The sequence below is a fragment of the Eubalaena glacialis genome, chromosome 14 (genome assembly GCF_028564815.1).
Source record: "Eubalaena glacialis isolate mEubGla1 chromosome 14, mEubGla1.1.hap2.+ XY, whole genome shotgun sequence".
Taxonomy (NCBI): domain Eukaryota; kingdom Metazoa; phylum Chordata; class Mammalia; order Artiodactyla; family Balaenidae; genus Eubalaena; species Eubalaena glacialis.
This window is the reverse complement of record NC_083729.1, coordinates 83,443,931-83,468,719: the sequence shown is the minus strand read 5'-3', so window position 1 is coordinate 83,468,719 and position 24,789 is coordinate 83,443,931. Positions and strand designations below refer to the sequence as shown.

General features: G+C 42.6%; 1 protein-coding gene across 1 annotated transcript in view; it reads left to right on the top strand.

Moving 5' to 3' along the window:
* ACOXL (acyl-CoA oxidase like) overlaps window positions 1-24,789 on the top strand; it is a 340,428-nt gene that overhangs the window by 273,405 nt on the left and 42,234 nt on the right. Inside the window, 2 exon segments of the mRNA XM_061210908.1 lie at window positions 1,441-1,482; window positions 1,485-1,510. Of these exon segments, the coding sequence (XP_061066891.1) occupies window positions 1,441-1,482; window positions 1,485-1,510 (68 nt within the window).

Here is a 24,789-nt window from a genome sequence, read left to right as displayed (position 1 = left end):
TGCATGTTGCTGCAAATGGCATTATTTCATTCTTTTTATGGCTGAGTAATATTCCATTGTGGAAGATGGGCTGGACCCAGGGGATGGCCAGTGGCTTTGAGTCGTTGGATGGGTGGTTGAGCTATGCTGCCCTCAAAGGCAGGAGGTGAGACTGCCCAGCAGACGGCAGTGAAGGGTGATGACAGGTAAAGAGTGAATGCAACTTTGAGTCTGGAAATAAGAGGCTCATCTACACGGGGTCACTCAGTTAAAGTCTTAATGCCTGTCGAAAGAAGTGGATTTAAATCTGAGGGTGGCAGGGAATCATGGGAGCATTTTTGAGAATGAAACAATACAGTCAAAGCAGCATGCATGGGACGCAGTTGTGGTTTCGTGCTTATTTACACTGAAAAAGGTGCTCACGTGAATGGGCCTTGAGTGAGAGCTGGGCCACCAGCATAGAGATGGGGAGTGTAATTTGTGTAAATTGTCTCAGTTAATATTACTAGAGCTTTCATGGCCAATTAAAATGGATCGTTAATCTTTTTTGCAGACCTTCTTGGTTTCTCTCCACCGTCCTGTTGGAGAAAGATGGTAGGGGAAATGCAACTTGAAATATTTGGGGGACTTGTTGGGTTTGCTTGAGTCGACACTGGGCCCCCATCATTCATACCCAGAGAAGACTTAACACCATGGGAATCACGATGGAGACTTGAGAGAGAAAATGTAGCACCGCCAAATTTACAAAGGCAGGTGGAGTCCTCTAGACGGTGGTCACAGGACATGAACAGGCAGTGTGGTCGTGGGGGAGAGGACGGGCCATATGGTGGCTGAATCCAGGACCTCCCGGCGGTGTATTTTTTGTTTTTAAAATTTTATTAATTTATTTTTTGTTGGAGTATAGATGATTTACAATGTTGTGCTAGTTTCAGGTGTACAGCAAAGTGAATCAGTTATACATATACATATATCCACTCTTTTTTAGATTCTCTTCCCATATAGGTCATTACAGAGTATTGAGAAGAGTTCCCTGTGCTATACAGTAGGTTCTTATTAGTTATCTATTTTATATACAGCAGTGTGTATATGTCCATCCCAATCTCCCAATGTATTCCTCCCCCTCCCCCTTCCCCCCCGCCGTAACCATAAATTTGTTTTCTGTAATACATCTGTGACTCTATTTCTGTTTCATAAATAAGCTCATCTGTACCATTTTAGGATGGAGCTTTGCTGATGGTCACGGCCGTGTACTCTGATGTAATCATCCCGGCTGACAAGGGTGAAGTGACTGTGCTGGCCCTGCTCCCACCTCCCCGGGGCGGGCTGTGTCCCCCTTGAACCTATCACCAAGGAAAGACTGTAGCACGCCACCTCTATCTGTTATCACCACGATGTCCTCCTCCAAACAGGGTCCAAAGGGTGCAAAGGGATGCCATTCACTTTCTCTTTCTTCCTTTCCAGTTACTTTAGAGTGGTTCTCCCTGGCCGTGAGGAGATGTCCTGAAAAGAGGACCAGGCTTTGTTAAAGAAGGTACGTTATCACACAAAGCACTGATTGCCTTAAAGGCTCACAGCATTTTTATTGCCCTGAGGAGAGTTTCACTTTTACGAGCAGGAGAAAATTTATCATCCCTGAATTTTGTGCTCCTTGGGGATAAACTTGTCATCGGTGGGTAGGAGGGTTGCTGGTTAATGAGCACAGCCGCTGTCCTCGGAGTGCAGCAAAGTGACAGGAAAGTGGGTGTCAACCACTAGCGGGGAATCTATTCAATTCTCCAGGGGGCTCAGTTGGTTCTATTTAAGCTTATCTGACAGAGCCTTGATTCTTTGAGCAGATTTATGAGGCTTGGCCAAATTCTATGACTCTCACCATAGTTTTTAATTAAGACAAAGGATCCCATACGTTCTGTGTCTGCCACATCTTTCGTCACCGTGGGGAAAGCTTCACAAATGAGACTGTTCATGTGAACCACTGGAAGGGGCATCTTATGTCATAGCTTCCTCGCCCTTGAGTGGGAGACAAACTTCTTTTCTTCTTGGTGACCATCATTTTCTTTCCTTCCAAATGACAAAGGAGCACAGGTGCGGTCTAACCTACATTCAGTTGTGGAAAAGCCTGTCCAGCAGCCTGCCTGCATTTAATTAAAACTTAGTCTTTGAAGGCAGAAAGCAGTAGGTACCAGCAGATCATAAAAGTACAGACACACTTTTCCACCAATGGCTGAGACTCATGTTTTCACCTAGAAACTGTCCTCAGACTGACCTAGAGGCATCTGCATTTCCGTGACGTCATTTCAGTTCTGTACTGTCAGGAAACCGCGTGTACCAGGAATTGCATTTCTTTACCTAAATACCATACCAGGTGTTCTCTGACTTTAGAAATGGGTGGAAAATATAGGGCGTCACTAGAAGGGATTTTCAACTCATTTGCCTAAGATGTGATATTTTCAGTCTGTCTTTTTTTAAAGCTTTCAGTGATGTTGATTTTATAATACAGAAGTGCTGATACCAAACATTGGGTTTGCCCGGGAAACGTGGTCCATCAGGGTCCTCGGTCTTCCAATACACTGACTTTGAATGGCACCCATTCAGGCACAGAAACTTTGCTCGGTATTTTGAGGTTTTCCACCCTAAGCTCTCATTGCCCCAGGACCTTCCCTTCCAGGTACAGGCAGTGGCACTGTGACCTTGGAGTAGCTCTTGGCCCCCAGACACTCACCTCTTTGCTCCAGTCGCTAGTCAAGGTGACGAGGACACAGTGCCTTTGGCCCTTTCTTCCTATTCTGTCCAGCGTTTTCTCCTGCCATCTCCTCCTTCTTGCTTCTCTCCTCCTGTTCATCTCTCCACCGTGTTCCCTTCTCCATGCCTCTGTGGGCTGAACCAACTCCTATGTGTTGCTTGGTCCTGCTGGTGAGCCCTGCATGGAGATTACCTGGGCATCTCAGAGGCAGCCTGGGGTAGAGAGGGCACAGCACAGAGCCTGGTGCCAGGAGAGCAGACCTCCAGGCCCGCTCCTAGCTGTCCCCATGGCCTCCACGACGGGATGCCACAGCCGCTCTCTTCACATCCATAGGGAGAGGGTAGAAAGAGATGCCACCCAAAGCCTCTTCCTTCTCTTACTTTCTCACCCCCTGCCACGCACACGTTGCCCCAGGCTGGCTTCTTGGGAACATTTGGTTAGAAACTAACAGTTGAGTACTCTGTAATGACCTATATGGGAAAAGAATCTAAAAAAGACTGGATATGTGTATAGGTATAACTGATTCACTTTGTTGTACACCTGAAACTAACACAACATTATAATTCAACTATACTCCAATAAATATTAATTTAAAAAAAGAAGAGGCTTCCCTGGTGGCGCAGTGGTTAAGAATCTGCCTGCCAGTGCAGGGGACACAGGTTTGAGCCCTGTGCCGGGAAGATCCCACATGCCGCGGAGCAACTAAGTCCATGCGCCACAACTACTGAGCCTGCGCTCTACAGCCCGCGAGCCACAACTACTGAGCCCGCGAGCCACAACTACTGAGTCCACGTGCCACAACTACTGAAACCCGCACACCTAGAGCCTGTGTTCTGCAACAAGAGAAGCCACTGCAATGAGAAGCCTGTGCACGGCAACAAAGAGTAGCCCCTGCTTGCTGCACCTAGAGAAAGCCCGTGTGCAACAATGAAGACCCAATGCACCCAAAAATAAATTAAAAAAAAAAAAAAAAAAAAAAGAAGAAGAAGAAACTAACAGTTGGGAGTGGGAGAGGGTTCAGATAGCCCAAGGTGTCCTGGAATGATGTCCAGTGACATTCAGTATTTTACATCTTCCCTGTTGGCCTCTGCAGACTGTGTGACTGTCGCAACCAAGGGTGATGTCTGTGGGTGTTTTCTCAATATCTGAAGATATTTGAACTGGCATCATCAAAGAAGTTTCACTCAACAAAAACGTGTGCTCAGTTCATATATACTGAAACTATTTTATGATTTTTTCTCAGGAGATTGAGGTTTTTTAATGTCACATATCAGAGAGCATCATGTGGGCGTGACAGTGGTGTACAGGATTTTTGTAGATTGTTCTGTGGGAGAACTTGCTCAGGGTGACAGTAGATCGTTCTGACTACAATCAGCCTGTGGTCAAGTTTATGTTTACTCGAGTGAGCTATTCACTTCCTAGATTCTCTGCAGCCAACTTAAATATTTAACTCCACCCTGTTGAGTGAACAGTTGTTGCAGGCAAAAAAAAAAAATGCAGATTGGTGTTGAATATGATGTTTTAAAAAACAATATTTTGCATGCATACCATTGCATCCCTATACTGTCCCAGATAATTGAGACTTAAGGACAGATACTTCATGACCTGTGAGGGTGCTCTAGACACAGACTGCAGGGAAGATGCAAAAGATGAACACACAGCAGTCGAGCCAACGTCCGACACCCCTGGAAAAACAAAGCCAGAGTGTGAGGTTTTGGAGATGGCAGAGGCCAGAGCCTTCATGTGACAACCAGGAAGAGCAGGGCAGGGAGGAGACGTGGCCCTCTGCCACGGCACCGCTAGTTGTCGGGCAGCTGAGCTGTGACCACAAAGCCTTTCGACCCTCAGGCTGGGCTTCTTCCTGGACTCCTCCCAGATGAGCGGATTCACAGAAAACCCACCACCTCGGCCAGAGCCACACGGGAGGTAAGACTGACGAAGCCTCAGGTGCACTGCTGTGGCTGGCATGTGGAATCATGCTCGTGGCTTGCTGTGAATCACAACCTATTTGCTGAGACTACCGTAAGGCAGGAGGGAGCTGGCTTCTCTGTGACTCAGTTTCCCCAAATACCAAGCAGAGGTCAAGGCTGTTGATGACTTAGGATTTCCCCACCACTGTGGCCCTGCTAAGGGGCTGGGAAAAGATGCCAAGAGGTAGGACAGCTGTCATTAGGGTTTGCCTCTCAGGGAGATTTCACTACGATTTGAACCACAGAAAAGATTTAGATTCCATAAATGACTTATGAGCCCATTCACTTTCCATCCCCATACTTACCTATTCCTTCACTCGTTCTTAGTTCTACTTGCCAATTAATCTCTTCGGTCCTTGCTGTCACTACCCTGGAGAGCCCGTTTATGCCTCTGCTCTGCCCTCCACTCCACTGTGGCTCTGGATCTCACCTAAGCTCCAGCTCCACATCCAAGCTCACTCAGCAGGTCTGAACCTCACCTGTCTACGGTCTCTGTCCTCCCTCCTCAGCCTCAGAGCCATGGGACAGTCCATGACCCTGTCCTGGGACTGCCACTCCAGAGCCAGTGCGTCTGTTCCCCTGGCAGCATCTTTCAGAGTCACCCCTTTCCTCTGTTCCAGAGCAGAGCACCTGGGCTTGGTCCACTGGGGGCAAGTCTGATCTCCACTCTGCCAGGATCCAGCGTGTGACCTTGGGCAGGTCACTTTGACCTCTTTTAGCCCAGTGTCCTCTTCTGGCAAAAGAGGAAGAGAATTAGATTACTCCAGAGACCCATCCAGCATCTACACTCTGTGAATCTGTGCCTGGACATTGCCAACAAGCCTGCGATTCTAAACATGCTTGAGAATGAGTCAGCCTGGTCTTCCAGCTGCTTGTCTCTCTCCTTCAGGCTCAGCCAAATGAACCTTCTCAGAGCCCCGTGTCCTACGTGTCCCTCCCTGGATAAGTTTCCAGCCCTAAGTCTCTCTATCCTTTGAAATAGGGAGATGACAGAAGTCCAGAAACCTGGACTTCTTTTTTTTTGAGAGTGAAAGGGGGCACCATTAAAAATTAAGCTTGGATGACAGGCATAAACCATGACTGTCCCAGGCAAACCCAGGCATCTGGTTAGCCTATTTTTGAGTCAAGTCCAAAACCCCTTCCTCAATCAAATGGCTCTACCTTGCCCATCAAGCTTTGCTCTCAGGGTTCGGTGCAGCTGCTCCCTGCCTGCTTTCCAGGATTGTCTCCTCTTAAAAATTGGGCCCTCTTTTCAGTGATGGAAATTAGTCATAAGACAGGCCCCTTGGTGCCAATCTGCATTCGGACCATCATTTTCTAAATCAAATAGAAATGATCACAGTTCCTCAGTCTGTTCTCTGGGGAGTTACTTACACAACTGGCAGCAGTCTTTCCAGTTTGGGTGTGAGACAGCAGCCCAGCAAGGATCCTCACTGGGATAAACACACCCTGAGGTCGTCACCTGCTGGGTCTCCCTGCCTTCCTTGGAAAAGCAAGTAGGATGTTCTGGGGAAAGTGGCCATTCCTGATCCGTGCTGCTTCCCCCAGGCCAGGGCACAAAAGCTAGTTGAAGGAGCTTCTGCTGACCTGCTATAACTGGAGGGTTGGCTCAGAGCAAGGCTTTTCCATGCCAGGGATGCTGAGCGAGTGCCTGGAATGTTCCCCACGCTGCAGCCCCCAGCGCCATCCTGGCTCGGCCACTCTGCCTAAGTGCTCTGGCTGGAGGCACCATGTAAAGTTCAAGGTCGGCTTTTCTGTAGGTGAGATCCGATATCACATCACATCGACTATAGAAAATGGTAACAAGAGCCAAGCTGCCTGCTCAAGAATAAATAGAACCACTTGAATCTCTCCTTCCCAGATCGCAGACCTTCGGCAGGCCTGTCACACCAGCAGCAGCAATGATGCTCTGGCCATTCTCCATTTGATTGGCAGAAGGGCAGACTGTGTGGGGCGAAGCGGATGATACCTTGGTCTGAGGACACAAGCGGAGCAGTTTGAGTACCTGCTGTGTGTCCAGCTGGCACGCGCAGGGGCCCGTCGGAGTGGCTGGCACAGTCGCAGGGCGCTGGGGCCCAGGTCAAGAAAACCTACAGAGGCAGTTCCCCAGGAAGGCTCCACTGACCGGAGGCTGGAGTGCTGCTGGAAGCTTCCTTAGCATTTCTTACTAACCACCAAGTGTTCAAACTGCCCCCAAATGCACAGGGGAAACCGGGCAGATATGGAGGGAAGGATGCCAAGTCTCCCTCCCACACGTCCCCTCACCACTGTGGTCTGGCTAGATGGAGCTTTTTCTCTGTCTAATGATGTTCTAGGAAATCAGACACATGAGCCTTTCCTGAAACTCAAAGTCCCTGAGCGAGTGACATGGCCCAACCCTTCAGTCCCCCAGGTTTACAAAATACAACTTCTTCCCAGAAACGGGCCTTTTCTGCTAGCCTGATGGAGTCCTGGTCTGTTAGGAAGGAGGGTTTTCACAAGAAAATGATGACTTTACCTTAACATAGGACCGGCAGAGCCTTGAGGAGAAAGGGAATTTTCCACATGACTGCTCCACTGATTCACCTCCCCTCGAAGGTTTAGAAACACCCCAGCAAGCTGGTTATCTAGTGTTCCTTAAGTTGTCATTGTCACAAAGGTTCTTTCTGCTTGGCTTCTCCCACAGTTTGCCTCACCCGGCTCACTCTCTCCGTGTGGCTCGGCCCAGGGAGCAGCATTCCGTTTGGGGAACGGCCCACGCATCCTTGCAGGGCCTTTGTCTGCCTTTGTGCTTTAGAGAAGGCCTCTGCTCCTCCAGCCCCGACGCGGCGCTCACCACGGCAACCCCAGCATAGGGGCAGGGCGTCTGCAGAGGACTGTCCCCACCTCACAAGCGGCTGGCAGAGGCAGTTGGAGCCTGTCAAGTGGGCGAGATGGGGTTTTTCCCTTTTTCCTGCATTCTAACTGCTCTTTCTTCCTTTTCTCAACATATGTAGGTGGCAGCTGGTTTAAGCACCAAACCCAGCAGACAAAAGTTAATTGCAAGCACCTCCCACTGAGTGCAGGGAAAACTGTGATGTCCTCCTTTCTGTTGGTGGCCCTTTTCCTACCCGAGGACCCCATCGTGGCCCCTTGCCTTTGAGAGTGTCCTGGGCCCCAGGGCAGGAAGCAGGAGCAAACATCCTGTGTGTGCACCACGCGTGCCTGCAGCCCCTACTGGGGCATCTGCAGCCAGTCATGGGCTCAGGCTTCCCACACAGAAGAAAAGCGTTCCTATCTGGGGCTTGACTGCATTTCCAAACCCAGTGGAGCATGAATAGTGTCAGCCCCTGCTCCGAATTCCTGGAGCCCAGATCATTAAGGGTAGCGGGGTCTGCGGTGGTGAAAGCCCATCCTTTTCCCCTGTTCTTTTCCTGCTACCTTCTCTGCTCCTTGCGAGCCAGAGCCACACAGAAAGAAGTGAGCATGTGGCTGACAGTGTTCCAAGGCAGCTGTTCTACCATATTCACTGAGGACCCGTTATGGGCCAGGTGATGTTTTTCTAGTACCTGGTTCGTTTGAAGAATATATTTCGGGCTTTTTAGAATATATAGATTTAATAAGGGAAAAGAGCTACAAGTGACAAAGAAATCAAATTTCAGACGTAGTGTTACAGCCATAAATGGTTTTCCCTCATTCCTGTACCTCTGTGCCATTGAGGCCTTGGAATGCCTGCTTCCCTTCATTCCTGGTTCTCTCCCCACAAGTTCAAGCTCATGCCAAGGCTCTGCAGGGCTCATCTCAAACCAACCCCCACCCAAATCTCAATGACAGTTATCTCTCCTGATGAAACTTTAATTTTGGAAAGGAATCTTTGGTGCATAGGAGTAACTTGTTAACTCAAATAAATATCCAATGGTTGGAATTTCAGGCTCCCTGATAGGTCAACAGAAGGTTTATTTTGTTGACTGTCTTCACATACCTACCACAACCCCTCTTCAGAAACATCTGTGAGTGGCTATTATGTGCCAGGCACTGCAGGTGCTAATATCAATAAGACCCTCACCCTCAATTCCCTGACGAATAGATGAGACCCCAATAAGCAAGCATGTTGGAGTGGGTTACGTGCTGAGACGGAGGAAATTGGGGGTGTTAACAAAGCACTCAGCTGGGGTGCCCAACTCAGCATGGGTTTAGAAAAGACTTGCCAGAGGAGGTGGCATTTGTGCTAAGTTTCTGCAGGAAATTAAATTTAACCAACTGTGTGGGATCCACCGTGCTTACTGGTGGGGTCAGTGTGAGAAGTTGTGTTCTGAGTTTTCCAATTATAGAGTGTTTCGGGTGCACTGATGCATGTCTTGCGAGCTGGCTGCCACAGTAGGGGACCTAGACAGCTGCCTCTTCAGGGGAGAGGTCTCCAGAAGCTTCCATTCTTGTTGGCCATGCACGTTTCCCCAGTGTGCTATAGCTATCTTGAAATTCCAGCATTCAGTATTCCTTCCTTTGGCTTGGAAGGCTACCCTAACTTCCAGAGATTAATGTCAGTGTCGGGTATCTCTGAGAGGGAATGCAGCAGAAGCCATCATCAGCTAACAGTTGCCCTAGAATTGTTCTGTGAGCACAGTCTCCAGACCAGGGGCCAGAGATAGAGAGTGAGGCAAGGGGTAGGGGATTAGGAGGAGAAGGGCAAAAGGATTTCCTGTCCTGCAGCAAGAGGGCATGCTTTGCTGTCTGACATTCTGTACTTTGCCCACCTCCTCCACAAACCTCTCCTCACAGGGGAAATGGACCAATGGCTTTCCAGGCCAAGCGCCATCATGTGCAAACTCTACACGTGCCTGATTACCTAAGAGGAGCATATGATCGCACGGACGAATGGAGCAGTATGTGAAACATGACACCTGCTCTGCCCTTGACACTTCTTTATCAAGCATCTAACTCGACATCTAAGTGGAGAACCAGCTGGAGAGCAGAAATCCCATGTTCAGAACGGCAGCACGCTTCCCCAAGTGTGGAGATCATCACCCTCTGAGGATTCTTGGTCCTGCAAGCCTGTCCTGGGACACGTGAAAGAGGTTCTTGCCTGAACACTCTCCCCTCCATGTCTTCTGTGCACAGCTCAAGGGGCAGATTTCATTTCAGGCTGTTCTAGAAGACAGGGCCGAAAGGAAGAGAGGAAACCGCTGGAGACAAATAAAAAAATTAGAAGAATTTGGTGAAAGCCATCTGTAGGAAAATAAGAGCAAAATTTGGCCCTAGGGAACTAGAGTTAGTGGGAGGAGAAAACAGGGCCAGGCCCCAAACTTGTCGTTTTGCCATTTAAATAAATAGGTCAAGATGCTGAAGTGCCCAGGAGAATTCTCTTGAGTGACTTACCCAGAATATGGAGAAATTCCATCAGGGCGTTTCAGTGCTATGAGTCTGGGCTACTAGACATTAACAGAATTACCAAGTGGCTTTTCCAGAACACAGTGAAGGGGACATTAGCACTAAAGTTATATGGGGGCTTATGCTGAATGGGGCTGAGAAAGGAGGCAAAGCTCAGCACTCACATCCAGGCAGCAGCCCCTGACTGCAACCAAGCACATTTGTGCCCTGTTTGAAAACTGGAAATGTTATGAGACTTAATGATTTCTGCTCCCTGGACCTGCCCAGCTCTTCCTCTTGCCCTTACTGAATTTTAGCTGATCTCTTTTGGGTTAATTTTATATTCAAAACTCTACTGAAACACACACACACACACACACGCACACGCGCACACACACCATGGTTATCAACTTTGAGAGAGGAAAAAAGAAAAAAAATTAGTTAGCTCTACCCCCTTCCTCTCCTAGGACCCAGTAAGATGCCTGGCACACAGTCAGCTCTCAAGCGGTAAGGAGGGGGAGGAGAAAGGGAGGAAGGAGGGAGAAACTTAGTTTGGGAATAAATGTCAGGAAAATGGCCAGCATGAAGGTACCAGTCAGTTGATTCCTGCTTCTTCTCGGAGTCTCCTGATGGAATGTTTTTGCCTTCGGGAAAATCTTTCCATCTCTATCTCTTCTAGGACTGTGAAAAGGACAGAATGGGGATGAGACAACTTGATGTGTTCTTGAAACAGACATCATAAAAATGTTTTCATGAGTGACTACAAATGTGCTTGAAACAAAAGAATAGAAAGGCTCATCAAATAGTCTCAGCAAAGAAATAGTAAATGCAAGCAACCAGATAGAAATATTAGAACTGAAAAATACAATAACTGAAATAAAAATCTCAGTAGATGGAGTCAACAGCAGGATTGAACTGGATGAAAATGAAAATATAATCAAATTTGTGGAACACAGCTAAAACAGTGCTGAGAGGGGAACTTATAACTTACATGAAATGGAAGAAAAGTCTCAAATCAATAACCTAAGCTACCACCTCAAGAACCTAAAAAATTGAGAGCAAAATAAACCCAAAGACAGCAGAAGGAAAGAAATAATAAAGATAAGATCAGGAATCAATGAAATTGAAAACAGGAAAAAAATAGAGAAAAATAATGAGGCAAAGAGTTGAATCTTTGAAAAAAATCAACAAAGTTGATAACCCTTTAAAAGTCTAACAAAGAAAAGACACAAGTCACTAACATTAGGAATTAAATAGATGATATCAGTAAACACCCTGCAGACATCAAAATAATAAAGGATTACTGAGAAAATTCTACACACATGAATTGGACAACTTAGATGAAATGGACCAATTCCTCAAAAACACAAATCACCATACTCAATATGAAATAGACAATTTGAATAGCCCTATAACTGTTATGGAAATTGAATTTATATTTAAAATTCTAGAAAAAGAAAACAACAGTCTCCAGAATTCACTGGAGAGTTCTACTGAACATTTAAATAAGAATTAGTAATTCTACAGAATCTCTTCCAGATAGTGCAAGAGGAGGAAATACATTCATTTTATGAAGCTAGTGTTGACCTAGTATCACACCAGACAAAAACAGAACAAAAAAGGAAAAGTATGGACCCATATCCCTTATGAATATAGACACAAAAGTTTCTAACAAAATATTAGGGACTAGAATTCAGCAATATATTAAAAAAATTATATACCATGACCAAGTGTGGTTTGCTCCAAGGATGCAAGACTGGTTCAATTTCCTAAAATCATTCAATTTAGTTATTCATATTAATAGGCAAAAGACAAAAAAAAAAATCACATGATCATATCAATTGGTACCAGAAAAAGCATTTGACAAAATGCAACACCCATTTGTGATAACTCTCAGACAAACAGGAAGAGAGTGAAACCTCTTCAACTTGGTAAAGAGCATCTACAAAAATCCTATAGCTCAGTGGTCCCCAACCTTTTTTGGCACCACGGACCGGTTTTGTGGAAGACAATTTTTCCACAGACCGGGGCCAGTGGGGGGAGGGATGGTTTCAGGATGATTCAAGCACATTACATTTATTGTGCACTTTATTTCTATTATTATTACATTGTAATATATAATAAAATAATTATACAACTCACCATAATGTAGAATCAGTGGGAGCCCTGAGCTTGTTTTCCTGCAACTAGATGGTCCCATCTGGGGGTGATGGGAGACAGTGACACCCAAAGTGTGTTGTTTATGTCCCGTCTACTCTGTAAGATGCAGCTTAATTGTCACTTGCCACTCACTGATAGGGTTTTTTTTTAATATAAATTTATTTATTTATTTTATTTATTTTTGGCTGCGTGGGGTCTTCACTGCTGCGCGTGGGCTTTCTCTAGTTGTGGCGAGCGGGGGCTACTCTTCGTGGCAGTGCATGGGCTTCTCATTGCGGTGGCTTCTTTTGTTGTGGAGCATGGGCTCTAGGCGAGCGGGGCTTCAGTAGCTGCAGCACGTGGACTCCAGAGCGCAGGCTCAGTAGTTGTGGTGCATGGGCTTAGTTGCTCCACGGCTTGTAGGATCTTCCTGGACCAGGGCTTGAACCCGTGTCCCCTGCATTGGCAAGCAGATTCTTAACCACTGCACCACCAGGGAAGTCCTACTGATAGGGTTTTGATATGAGTCTGCAAGCAATTGATTTATTATGGTCTCTGTGCAGTCCAACCTCTCTGCTAATGATAATCTGTATTTGCAGCCGCTCCCCAGTGCTAGCATCACCACCTCAGCTCCACCTCAGATCACCAGGCATTAGATTCTCATAAGGAGCGCGCAACCTAGATCCCTCGTGTGCACAGTTCACGGTAGGGTTTGCGCTCCTATGAGAATCTAAAGCCGTCACTGATCTGACAGGAGGCGGAGCTCAGGCAGTAATGCACGCAATGGGGAGTGGCTGAAAATACAGATGAAGCTTCAGTTGCTCGCCCGCCGCTCACTTCCTGCTGCGCAGCCTGGTTCCTAACAGGCCATGGACCGGTACAGGAGGTTGGGGACCCCTGCTATAGCTAACAACATACATATCGGTGACACAAGGAATGCTTTCCCCCTAACATCAGGAATAAAGCAATGATGTTTGGTCTCACCATTCTTATTCAGTATAATACTAAAAGTCCTAACTAGTGAAATAAGGCAAGAAATGGAAATAAAAAACATATTCTTTCGTATCAGAAAGGAAGAAATAAAACAGTTCCTATTTATATATGATGTCATTGTCTATTTAGAAAATCCCAAGGAATCTACAAAACAAACAAACATCCTAGAACTAAGAAATGAGTTTAGCAAGGTCACAGGATATAAGATCAACATGCAAAAATTCATTGAATTTCTATATATTAGCAATGAACACTTGGACAGGAAAAATTTTTTAAACTCAATATCATGTACAATTTCTCAAAAAAATAAGTACTTGGGTATACATCTAACAATAGATAGGATTTGTATGCTTAAAACTACAAAATGCTGATCCTCAACAGAATACTAGAGGCTGAGTTGAGCAGCATATTAAAAGCATTATACACTATGGCCAAGTGAGATTTATTCCTGGAATACAAGGATGGTTCAACAAACAAAAAAATTATCTATGTAATATATCACATTAACAGAATGAAGAAAAAAAAACATGATTGTCTCAATTGATGCATTAGAAGCATTTGACAAAATTCAGCATCCTTTCATGATAAAAACACTCAGGAAACTATGTCAATATTATAAAGCCGTATATGAAAAAACTCACATTATACTCAATGGTGAAAAACTGAAAGTGTTTCCTTTGTCAGGAACAAGACAAAGATGTCTGCTTTCACCACTTCTATTCAACACAATACTGGAAGTCCTAGCCAGAGTAATTTGGCAAGAAAAAGAAATAAAAGGCATCCAAATTGGAAAGGAAGAAGTAAAACTATCTCTATTCACAGATGATATGATCTTATATGTAGAAAACCCTAAAGATTACACAAACATCACACATACACGCACTGTTAGAACGAATAATTCAGCAAAGTTGCAGGATACAAAAATCAACATGTAGATATCAGTTGCATTTCTATACATGAACAGTAAACAATCCAAAAAGGAAATGAAGAAAGCAATTCAATTTATAATAGCATCAAAAAGAATTAAATACTTAGGAATGAACAAAGGAGGTGAAAAACTTTCAGCAAAAATGTTGCTGAAAGAAATTAAGGAAGATATAAATGGAAAGAAATTCTGTGTTCATGGATTGAAAGACTTAATATTTTTAAGATGTCAGTATTACCTAAAGCTGAATCTACAGATTCAGTGCAATCTATCAAAATTGCATGACTTGTTTTGCAGAAATAAAAAAACTCATTCTAAAATTCATATGGCATCACAAGGGACCCTGAATAGCCAAAACAATTTTGAAAAAGAAGAAAAAAGTCAGAGGTCTCACACTTCCTGATTTGAAAATTTACAAGTCTACAGCAATCAAAATAGGGTGGTACTGGCATAAAGACAGACATATAGACCAATGTAGAAATAAACCCTTGCATATTTGGTCAAATGATTTTTGACAAGAGTACCAAGATCATTCAATGGGGAAACAATAGTCTTTTCAACAAATGGTATGGGGGAAACTAGATATCCACATGCAAAAGAATGAAATTGGACCGTTATCTAACATGATATACAGAAATTAACTCAAAATAGACCAAAGACTTAAATGTCAGAGCTAAAACTATAAAACTCTCAGAAGAAAACAGGAGAAAAGCCTCATCACATTGGCTTTGCAATATTTCTTGGATATGACATCAGAGGCATAAACAACAAAAAACTATACATGTTGAAATTCATTAAAATTTAAAACTTTTGTGCATCAAATGACACTATCAACACAGTAAAAAAGCAACAAAATATTTACAAATCACATACAGATAAAAGACTAATATCCAGAATCTCTATATAGAGAACTCAAAATTTAACAACAAAAATCCAAACAACCAGGTTAAAAATGGGCAAAGTGCTTGAATAAACATTTCTCCAAAGATCTACAGATGGGCAATAAGCATATGAAAAGATGCTCAACATCACTAATCATTAGGGAAATACAAATCAATACCACAATGAGATCGTACTTCACACCCATTAGGATAGCTGCTATCAAAACAGCAACGACAAAAACCAAAATAACAAGTGTTGGCAAGGACGTGGGGAAATTGGAACCCTTGTGCACTGTTGGTGAGAATGCAAAATGGAGCAGCCGCTATGGTAAGTAGTATGGCAATTCCTCAAAATATTAACCATAGAATTACCATATGATCCAGCAATTTCACTTCTGAGCATATATCCAAAGAATTGAAAACAGTGGCTTGAATGGGTAGTAGTACACCCATGTTCATAGCAGCACTAATCACAACAGCCAAAATGTGGAAGCAACCCAAGTGTCCATTGATGGGTTAATGAATAAACAAAAAATATGGTATATACATGCAATAGAATATTATTCAGCCTTAAAAAGGGAAGGAAATTCTGATCCAGGCTACTACGTGGAGGAACCTTGAATACATCACGCTAAGTGAAATAAACTAGTCACAAAAGGACATATACTGTATGGATCCATTTATATGAGGTACCTAGAGTAGTCATATTCAGAGAGACAAGTAGAATGGTCCCTTTCCAGGGACCAAGGAAAAGGGAGAATGAGAAGTTATTATTTAATGGATTCAGAATTTCAGTTTTGCAAGATGAAAAATGTTCTGGATGTGAACGGTGGTGATGGTTGCACAGCCAGTGACAGACGAGGAACTGGGAGTGGGAGGAAGTGGGATCAATTCTGGGTTAAAACAAATCAGAGAGAAGAATCTGGCTGAATGCTTTTCCACAAGTTGCCCAAACTGTCTACATAAAGTACAGTTGGCCCTCCATGCCCACAGATTCCACATCCACAGGTTCAATCAATCACAGATCAAAAATATTCAGAAAAAAAATCCAGAAAGTTGCAAAAAGCAAAACTTGAATTTGCTGCATGCTGGCAATGATTTACATAGCATTTCCCTTATATTTACAACTATTTATTGCTGCATAGCAGTTACATTATATTAGGTATTATAAGTAATCTAGACATGATTTAAAGTATATGGGAGGATGTGCATAGGTTTTATGCAAATACTACTCAATTTTATATAAGGGACTTGAGCATCTGTGGATTTTGGTATCCTCCGGGGGTCCTGGAACCAACCCCCCTACAGATACCAAGGGAGGGCTGTAGGAGTATGGTTCTGAGCCAGTCTATGTAGTGGATTATGTAAGAAGTCTCAGAGGGAATAGCTTCCTCTCTGCCTGCAAAGCTGTACTTTCTGAATTTTCCCATTCCCACTGGTCACGTAACGGACAGTGCACTGCAACACTGCAAAGTAGTAGAGAGTTGGTTTGCCTGAGTGTGGCAATCACAGGAAAGCTTGGATTCTGCAGCCAGCTGTGTGACCCCCAAGTATCCATCTACCCTTAGGGTTGAGAAGCAGCAGAGCTCCAGCCTCCCCTCTGCCCAAGCACATGCAGCATGCTGGCAAAATGATATCTCAGGGTTACCTTCTCTAGAGATTTCCCTTCTGGCATCTGCAAAGGCAAAGATAGAGGTATGGCTAGGCTTCTCCAACGAGGCATAAAATAGAATGTGCTTTGGGTCTGGCTGGCTCTCTCACCCCTAACCCTAGCAGATGCTCTGCCTTTGATCCACGGTGACACCAGCACATGGCCCACCATCACTTTACTAAAGTGGCTCCTCTGCTGAAAGTGGTGATGGACAGAGAGCCATCCCAGGCTCTTCAGTGTCCAGAGACTCCAAAAGAAAAGATCACCTTTATCCTTAACCCTCCTCTGCTAGAGCACTCTGGGCTCTACCAGAATGATCCAGCTGCCACTGCTTGTCACCTTTCTCAAGAAGAGAGGCTTTTAAGACACAAGAAATATCGAGCAGGTTGGATTAAAAAAAAAAAATTAAATTAACATCTTCAGGCAGTTTAGAAGAAAAAGAGACTTTGATCTGAACAGCTTCCTTGGGTGATCAAAGCTGTGCTTTCTGAACTGATTACCCCCTCCTCAACCTTTTTCCAGTGTAATACAAATAAGGCTCCCTCACCTGTGGAAGCTGATGAGCTCACACCTGGAGCTGATGGCGTGGAGGAGACTGGGCAGGTGAACTATACGGATTCAAGATGGGCATTGTTGCAGTCTGGTCCAACTTTTAATCACTTTTCTATTGCAAGGAATGCCCTTAGAAATTGCAAAATGAATATTTTTTGCTAAGGCTGGCAGAAATTCCTTAACTAAGAGACAGTACCACTGCCCATCAATTTTGCAAGGCAGTAATGCAGATCCCAAGTGGCTAAAGTCTGAGGCAGAAGGCAGAGCACTTCATCACAGTGAGAGAACTAGGTTGTTGCTGGGGGAAACTGTTCTGAAATCACGCTGGTATTACCATGAATTAATAAGCTTTGTTCATCTTCTCTGACACTAGAGGTCCAACTCAGTCCTTTTGCTTCATCTCCTTGCTTATTATGCGGTTCAGGCCATGGATACAGGCTGCCTACCTGGCATAAATTGCAGGCAACCTCCCTTCTTTCTGTTGTTGGTCCCAGTGGGCTTATGCTCCTGGGAACCAAGGGTCTCAGTTCTACAAATGCACACACCGAGCCCTGATACTGGGCTAGGCGCTGCAGAAATTCCAAGATGCATGAGCCACAGTTCCTGCCTTCCTGATCACACTGTGGTCAGGGAGAAAGTCACATGGGCAAATAATAACACCAACAGGCAGAATGTGTAATAAGGAAAAACACACTGCTGTGAGAACCCAGGAAGGGAAGGGGCGACTTTAAAAGGGAAGAGATCAGGGAGGGGTCCTTGGACAAAATTTCAGTACAGGGAACCATTAGAGAATATAGCCATTTCAGCTTGGAGTTTGCCATAACAAAGAGAAAGGTCTGGACATAAAAGGTGATATATTTAAATTATTATACAGCAAAATGACCTTGTTTAGGGCTGTGTAGTTCTATGAATTTCAACACATGTGTAGAATTGTGTAAGTACCACCACAGACTGGATACAGAACAGTTTAACCATCCTAAAATAATCCTTTATGGTATGGCTTTATAATTATTCTTTATGGTATGGCTTTATAATTATCCTCTTCCCCTTCTGATAAACCCTGGCAACCAATGATGTGTTGTCTATCACTATAGTTGTGTCATTTTGAGGATATTATGTCATTGGAATCATACAATATGTAACCTTTTGATATTGACTTCCTTCAGTCAGTATTTGAGGTTCAGCTAAGTCATTGCATGCATCCACAGTTACACCTTTTCATTGCTGAGTAGTATTCCATTGTATGGATGTACCACAATTTGTTTAATCACTCACCCAGTGAAAGGCATTTGAGTTGTTCTCAGTTTTTGAAGATTATGAGTAGAGATGCTATATATATATACATATACAAGTTATTATGTAAACAAGTTTTCTTACTCTAGAGTGAATTTCTCAATCTTGGCAATATTGACATTTTGGGTCAGTACTTCTTTGTTGTGGGAGTGCTGTCCTGTACTTCGTAGGGTGTTTAGCGATATCCCCGGCCTCTAGTTACTAGATGTCAGTAGAACTTCTCCAGTTATGACACCAAAAAGTCTTCAGTCATTGCCAAATGTCTCTTGGGGGACAAAGGTCATCCTTAGCTGAGAACCACTGCTCTAGGGTAAATGCTTAGGAGTGGATTTACTGGCTCATATAGTAAATGTACATTTAGCTTTGTAAGAAACACTACATTCCCAATGTATGAGAGGTCCAGTTGCTCAGCACCCTCACCAACACTTGGTATTGTCTGTATTTTTTTTTTTTGGCCATTCCAATAGGGATGTAGGACTATAACATCTGGTTTTAATTTGCGTTTCCTAATGATGTTGAAAATCTTTTGATGTGCCTTTTTGCCATCTGTATTTCCTCCTTAGCGAAGTCTGTTCAAATCTTTTGCCCATTTTAAAATGAGATAATTTTTTCCTACTGTTGAGTTTCGAGAGTTCTCTATAAATTCTGGGTACAAGTTCTTTCTTGGATGTGTGATTTGCAAATATTTTTCCCAGTTTGTGGCATGTCTTTTCATTCTCTTAAAGTCCTTTGCAAAGCAAAATTTTTTTTTATTTTGATGAAGTCCAATTTATCAACTTTCCTATATTATAGATTGTGCTTTTGGTGTCATATCTAAGAATATATGCTTAACCCCAGGTCATGAAGATTTTCTCCCACATCTTTTTCTAGAAGTTTTAGAGTTCTATGTTTTACATTTAGATCTATGATTCATTTTGAACCAATCTGTGTATAAGGTGTGAGGTTTAGGTCAATGTTTATTTATCTTTTGACTGTTGCTATCCAATTGTTTCTACATTATTTGTTGAAAAGACTGTCCTTCTTCCATCGAATTCCTTTTGCATCTTTATCAAACTCATTCACACATATTTGCATGGGACTGTTTCTGGGTTCTCTATTTTGTTCCATTGATCTATGTGTCTGTCCCTTGACAAAGCCATGCTACCTTGAATACTGTAACTTTATAGTAAGTCTTAAAATCAAATAGAGTAATTCCTCCAGCTTTTTTCTTCTTTTGCAAATTGTTTTAGCCATTCTAGTTTCTTTGATTTTTCATATAAATTTTAGAATTACCTTGTCTCTTTCAACAGCAAAAAATCTGCTGAGATATTTATTGGAATTATGTAAAATCTATGGATCAATTTGGGGAGAATTGACAAATGTACCATGTTGACCTTGCCAATCCACTTTATTAGTTCTTCCTTGATTTCTTTCATCAGCATTTTTAGTTTTTGGCATAAAGATAATATACATGTTTTTGTAAATGTATACCTAAATATTTCATTTTGGGGGGAGCTACTGTAAAGCGTAGATTGTTTTAAATATTGGTTTCTAATGGTACATTGTTAATATCTAGAAATACAATTGACATGTTGTATGTCGACATTGTATCCTATGATTTTGCTAAGCTCACTATTAATTCTAGAGGTTTTGAGTTTTTTGGCAGATTTCTTGTGTTTTTTTTTTATGTAAACAATCATGTTGTCTGTGAATAAGGACAATCTTATTTTTTACTTTCTCTTATATGTTGAATTAGTTTCCTATGGCTGCTATAACAAATTACAACAAACTTGGTGGATTGTAACAACAGAAATTTATTCTCTCATAGTTCTGGAGGCTGGAAGTCTGAAATCAATATCACTGGGCCAAAGTCAAGTTGTCAGCAGGATTGCACTGTCCTTAGAGGCTGTAGAGGAGAATTCATTCCTTGCTTCTTCCAGCTTCTGGTGGCTGCTGGCATTCCTCGACCTGTGGCCACCTCACTCTAATATCTGTCTCTGTGGTCACATTCCTTCCTCCTCTTCTGTCTATGGACCCTCTCTCTGTCTGCATTTTATAAAGATACATGTGATTGTATTTAGGGCCCACCCAGTTAATCCAGAATTGTCTCTTCATTTTGTGAATCTTAACTTCATCACACACACAGAGATTCTTTTTCCTTAGGATGTTTGCAGATTCCAGGAATTAGGACCTGATATCATTTGGTGGCCATTATTCATTCTATAGCACATACCTTCTTTTGGGTTGTTTGAGCATTCTTCAGGATTTCATTTTGAATTATCTATATTTCTTTGTATAGTTTTTTTTCTTTTTTGTTGATGCTTTAGGGATTACAATATATGTACTGAACTTTTACAGTCTGCTTAAAATAAATATTTTACCTCTTCAAGTGGAATGAAGAAACCTTACCATCATAGAGTTCCTTTTGCCCTCTCCCCTCTGTATATCATAGGCAGTTTATAAGTAATCTCCGTACATAGGAAACCACATCAGACAATATTATAAGTTTTGTTTTCAGTCATTACACACATTTTAAAAGAATTCAAGAGAAGACAAGTGTATCATATTTACCCAGATAATTACCATTTCTATTGCTCTTCCTCCATTCCTGATGTTCTAAGTTTCCTTTTAGTATAATTTTTCTTCTGACTGAAAAACTCTTAACAGTTCTTTTAGAGCAGTCTGCTGGCAACAATTCCTCCCAGTTTTTCTTCATCTGACAATATCTTTATTTCATCTTCACTCCTGAAGGATATTTTTACTCAATATAGAATCCTGGGTTGATACTTTTTAAGTGCTTAAAAAATGTTATTCCACTTCTTTCTAGCCTCCATGGTTTCTGATAAGAAATTCAGTCATTCAAATCATTGTTCTCCTAGAGGTAATGCATCATTTTTTCTCTGGCGGCTTTCAAGATTTTTTCTTTGTTTTAGTTTCAAGGTGTTTGATTATGATGTGCCTGGACATGGATTTCTTGGTGTTTATTGTGTTTGGGGTTCACCAAGCTTCTGAAACCTGCGTATTTGTGGGGGTTTTCCCCAAATTTGAGGACTTGTTCAGCCATTAAGTCATCAAGTACTTTTTCAGCCCTGCCTTCTTCCTTTTCTCCTTCCGGGACTCTAGTGACATGAAGGTTAGATCTTTTGTTATAGTCCCACAGGTCCCTGAGGCTCTGTTCTTTTTTTTGGTCTATTTTCTCTCTATTGTTCAAATAATTTCTGTTATTCTATCTTCCAGCTCACTGACTCTCCTCTGTTTCCCCTATTCTGATGTTAAGCCCATTTTTATTTTGATCATTGTAATTTTTACTTCTAAAATTTCCATTTGATTCTCCTTTACATCTTCTATTTCTGTGCTGAAACATTACCATTTGTTTCAAGAGGGTTTGTGATCACTTGTTGAAAAATTTTTATAATAGCTGATTTAAGCCTTTTGCTAGATAATTCCAACAGCTGTGTCATTTTTCTGTTGGTGTCTGTTGATTATCTTTTCCTATGCAAGTTACATTTCCCTTGTCCTTCACATGCTGAACTTTAAAAAATTATTTCCTGCACATTTTGGTTTTTGCACCTCACAGCTTGCAGAATCTTAGTTCCCCGACCAGGGATGGAACCCGGACCCTCGGCAGTGAAAGCGCCGAGTCCTAACCCCTGGACCACCAGGGAATTCCCCATTTCCTAGACATTTTGAATATTATGTTATGAGATCCTGGGTCTTGTTTAAATCCCATGGAGAACGTTAATATTTTTGTTTCAGCAATGAATGTATCTGGTTGTTTGGGCTGCAAGTTGCAACTCACCTTCTGTTCACTGTGGTTCCAATGTCAGTTTAGTCTTCAAAGCCTTTGCTGTACTATTCTGTTCTGTCCCACGTATGCACCACACAGTGGCCAGTCTGGCACCTGCATTTTCATCTATTTGCTAGTTCAGTTCTCAAAGTGTTTTGTGTACTGATGTGTGTTAGATCCGTGTATGTACACCTGGGGTTGAGCCCAGAAGTTCATAAACAACTTTATGGGCTTACTTTCCCAAGCCCTCCATCTCCATGACCTCCTCGGTACTCTCTGGTTCCCCAGGGCTCCCTTTTCCATCCTCCTTCCGGAATCTGGGGTTTACTTATCTTGGTCTGATGCACGCCTGTCTCCAAGGACAAGCAGCTTGAGGACTAGGAAAAAAAAACTAAACTCATCACCTGTTTGGTGGTACTTTGAATTTTAGTCTTCTTCCCAAATCTGCCTACTATCAATATTTATTTTTCAGTTCCTCGAATAGCTTCTCCATTTACTCTGTCCAGGAGTTATGGCTACATTCAGGATTATTGTGAAGACTAAATGAGGTGAATGTAAATACCTTGCAGTGCCTGGCACATAGTAGGTGCTTAAAAAATATTGGTTATTATGATTCTATGGGCAGAGATTTCATAGGGGCACATGGGCTTGAGAGTAAGAAAAACAGTAAAATATTAATCTGACAATACAATAGATACCAAAAAAAAGGTGTAATTTGGCACACATTTAAAGAAACCAAGATAAGTGTGGAGAGGACTCTCTGATGGCCATAAGTCTAAGGAAGCTATATAAATGAGAAGCATGGTGATGGGGGGAGACGCTTGTCCAGGGATAAATACAAAAGGGTAGCATTTAATAAATGTCAGGATGGTCAAATCCCACCCTAATGTGAGGCTTGACGAATAATCTGATGAAGATTTAAAAGGCTATTTTTAGCTACGCTCAGAGTTTGAAGAGACAGACACCTGGTCTGGGGAAGAAAGCTTTGATGTTAATAAATGCAAACAGAAAGCAGACCTACTTGTCTCCTAGAATGTCCTCATCTTCTCTCTGAATTGGGAAGGACACAGTTGTGAGACATTTGAAACCAAGGAGGACAAAAGAGATGTCAGGAAACTGTAAATGAGCAAATGCCCACGTTAAAAAAAAAGAAAAAGAAAAAATAGATTGGGGAAACTATAGAATTTATAAATCCAAGTTAAAATGCTAGGAAAGGCTATTCAAGATAGTTTATGAGTGATTAGAAAAAGATGGTCACTAGGACCGTGTCTGTGTTCACTGTGGCTAAGCCTTGCTAAACTAACCTTATTTCCTTTCTTAATCAGGTTGCTAGAAGACAAAATCTGGGGAAGTTGATGTATCTTGATTTTGCACAGCACTTTCCAGACTCTTAGGCTATCCTTTTGTACAAGCTAGAGAAATATGAGTTAGACGAGAGTCTATTAAATAGATTCTCAAATACTTGATTGAAAAGATATAGACCTATCAGTTGAGTTCTATGATATAAAGACAAAGATGGGACTGACAAATCTGTAAATGACATAAACACGTGAGGTGATTGAATCAATATTCATAGAGATTTTGGGGATTTGAGGTAAGTCATATCAGCAAGATGATACTTTAAGAGAATAAATTTAAAATCATCCCTTTAGGGATGTGTATGTGTATGTATGGGTTGGTTGAAAACGGTTCATAGGAGAAAAGGCATAGTAGGAGTGTTAAATGAGCAAACATTTGATGTAAACCAAATTGCATATATTCTTTCACTCATTTCTTCAAAAAACATGTGACTGTCATAAAAGCAAATTCCATCTTAACTTTGCTTGTAAAAGTATAGAGTCCCAAACCAGGACAGCGATGGTGCTACTGACACTACAGTGATGAGGAAACATCTGGATACTGTGTTCAGTCCCGTGAGACACCTTGAAGGAGAGAATTAAGCATTTAGAAGAGGCCACCAGGTCCAAAGTGGCACAAGAGCTGGAAGCTGCGTTGTGAGAAAATGGCAGTCTGTGAAGGCTGATCCTCTGGAGAAAGAATGCCTAAGCAGAGATGTGAAACTTATCTTTAAATTGTTAAGGGTTGTTATCTGGATACTTTCATACACTCCTGCTTTGCTCCTTAGGCAGCAAAAGTTACAGGATTAATAGCTATGAGGTATACAGGAAATTGGATGTCAGCCAATCTCTTACAGTGTATCAGCTTTTTTCCCAGACCCTAGGCATACAGAGATGAGCAGGACAAGATCCCTTTCCGACAGAGTTAACAATCCATAAATTCATATTCCACATAGACAAGTGGTTCAGTATGCAGTGGTTCTTCCAACAGTGGATGGGAGAACTGGATGCCTCTTAATGCACTGAGCTCCCATCTCTGAAACATAAAAGGAAACACATTCAGGTTCTGTTTGAGGACCTGAGGCTGGGCTGATGGTATCTGGACCTCCAGGTGGTATTCTGGTCGCCACCAAGAACCAGGACGCCTGTTTCCCAGGACAAGAAAAGAGGGTAGCCAAAGGACAGTCCAACTGTGTTCAAGGAGAAAAGAAAAAGTTCAAAGCCAGAAAAGTGGTTCT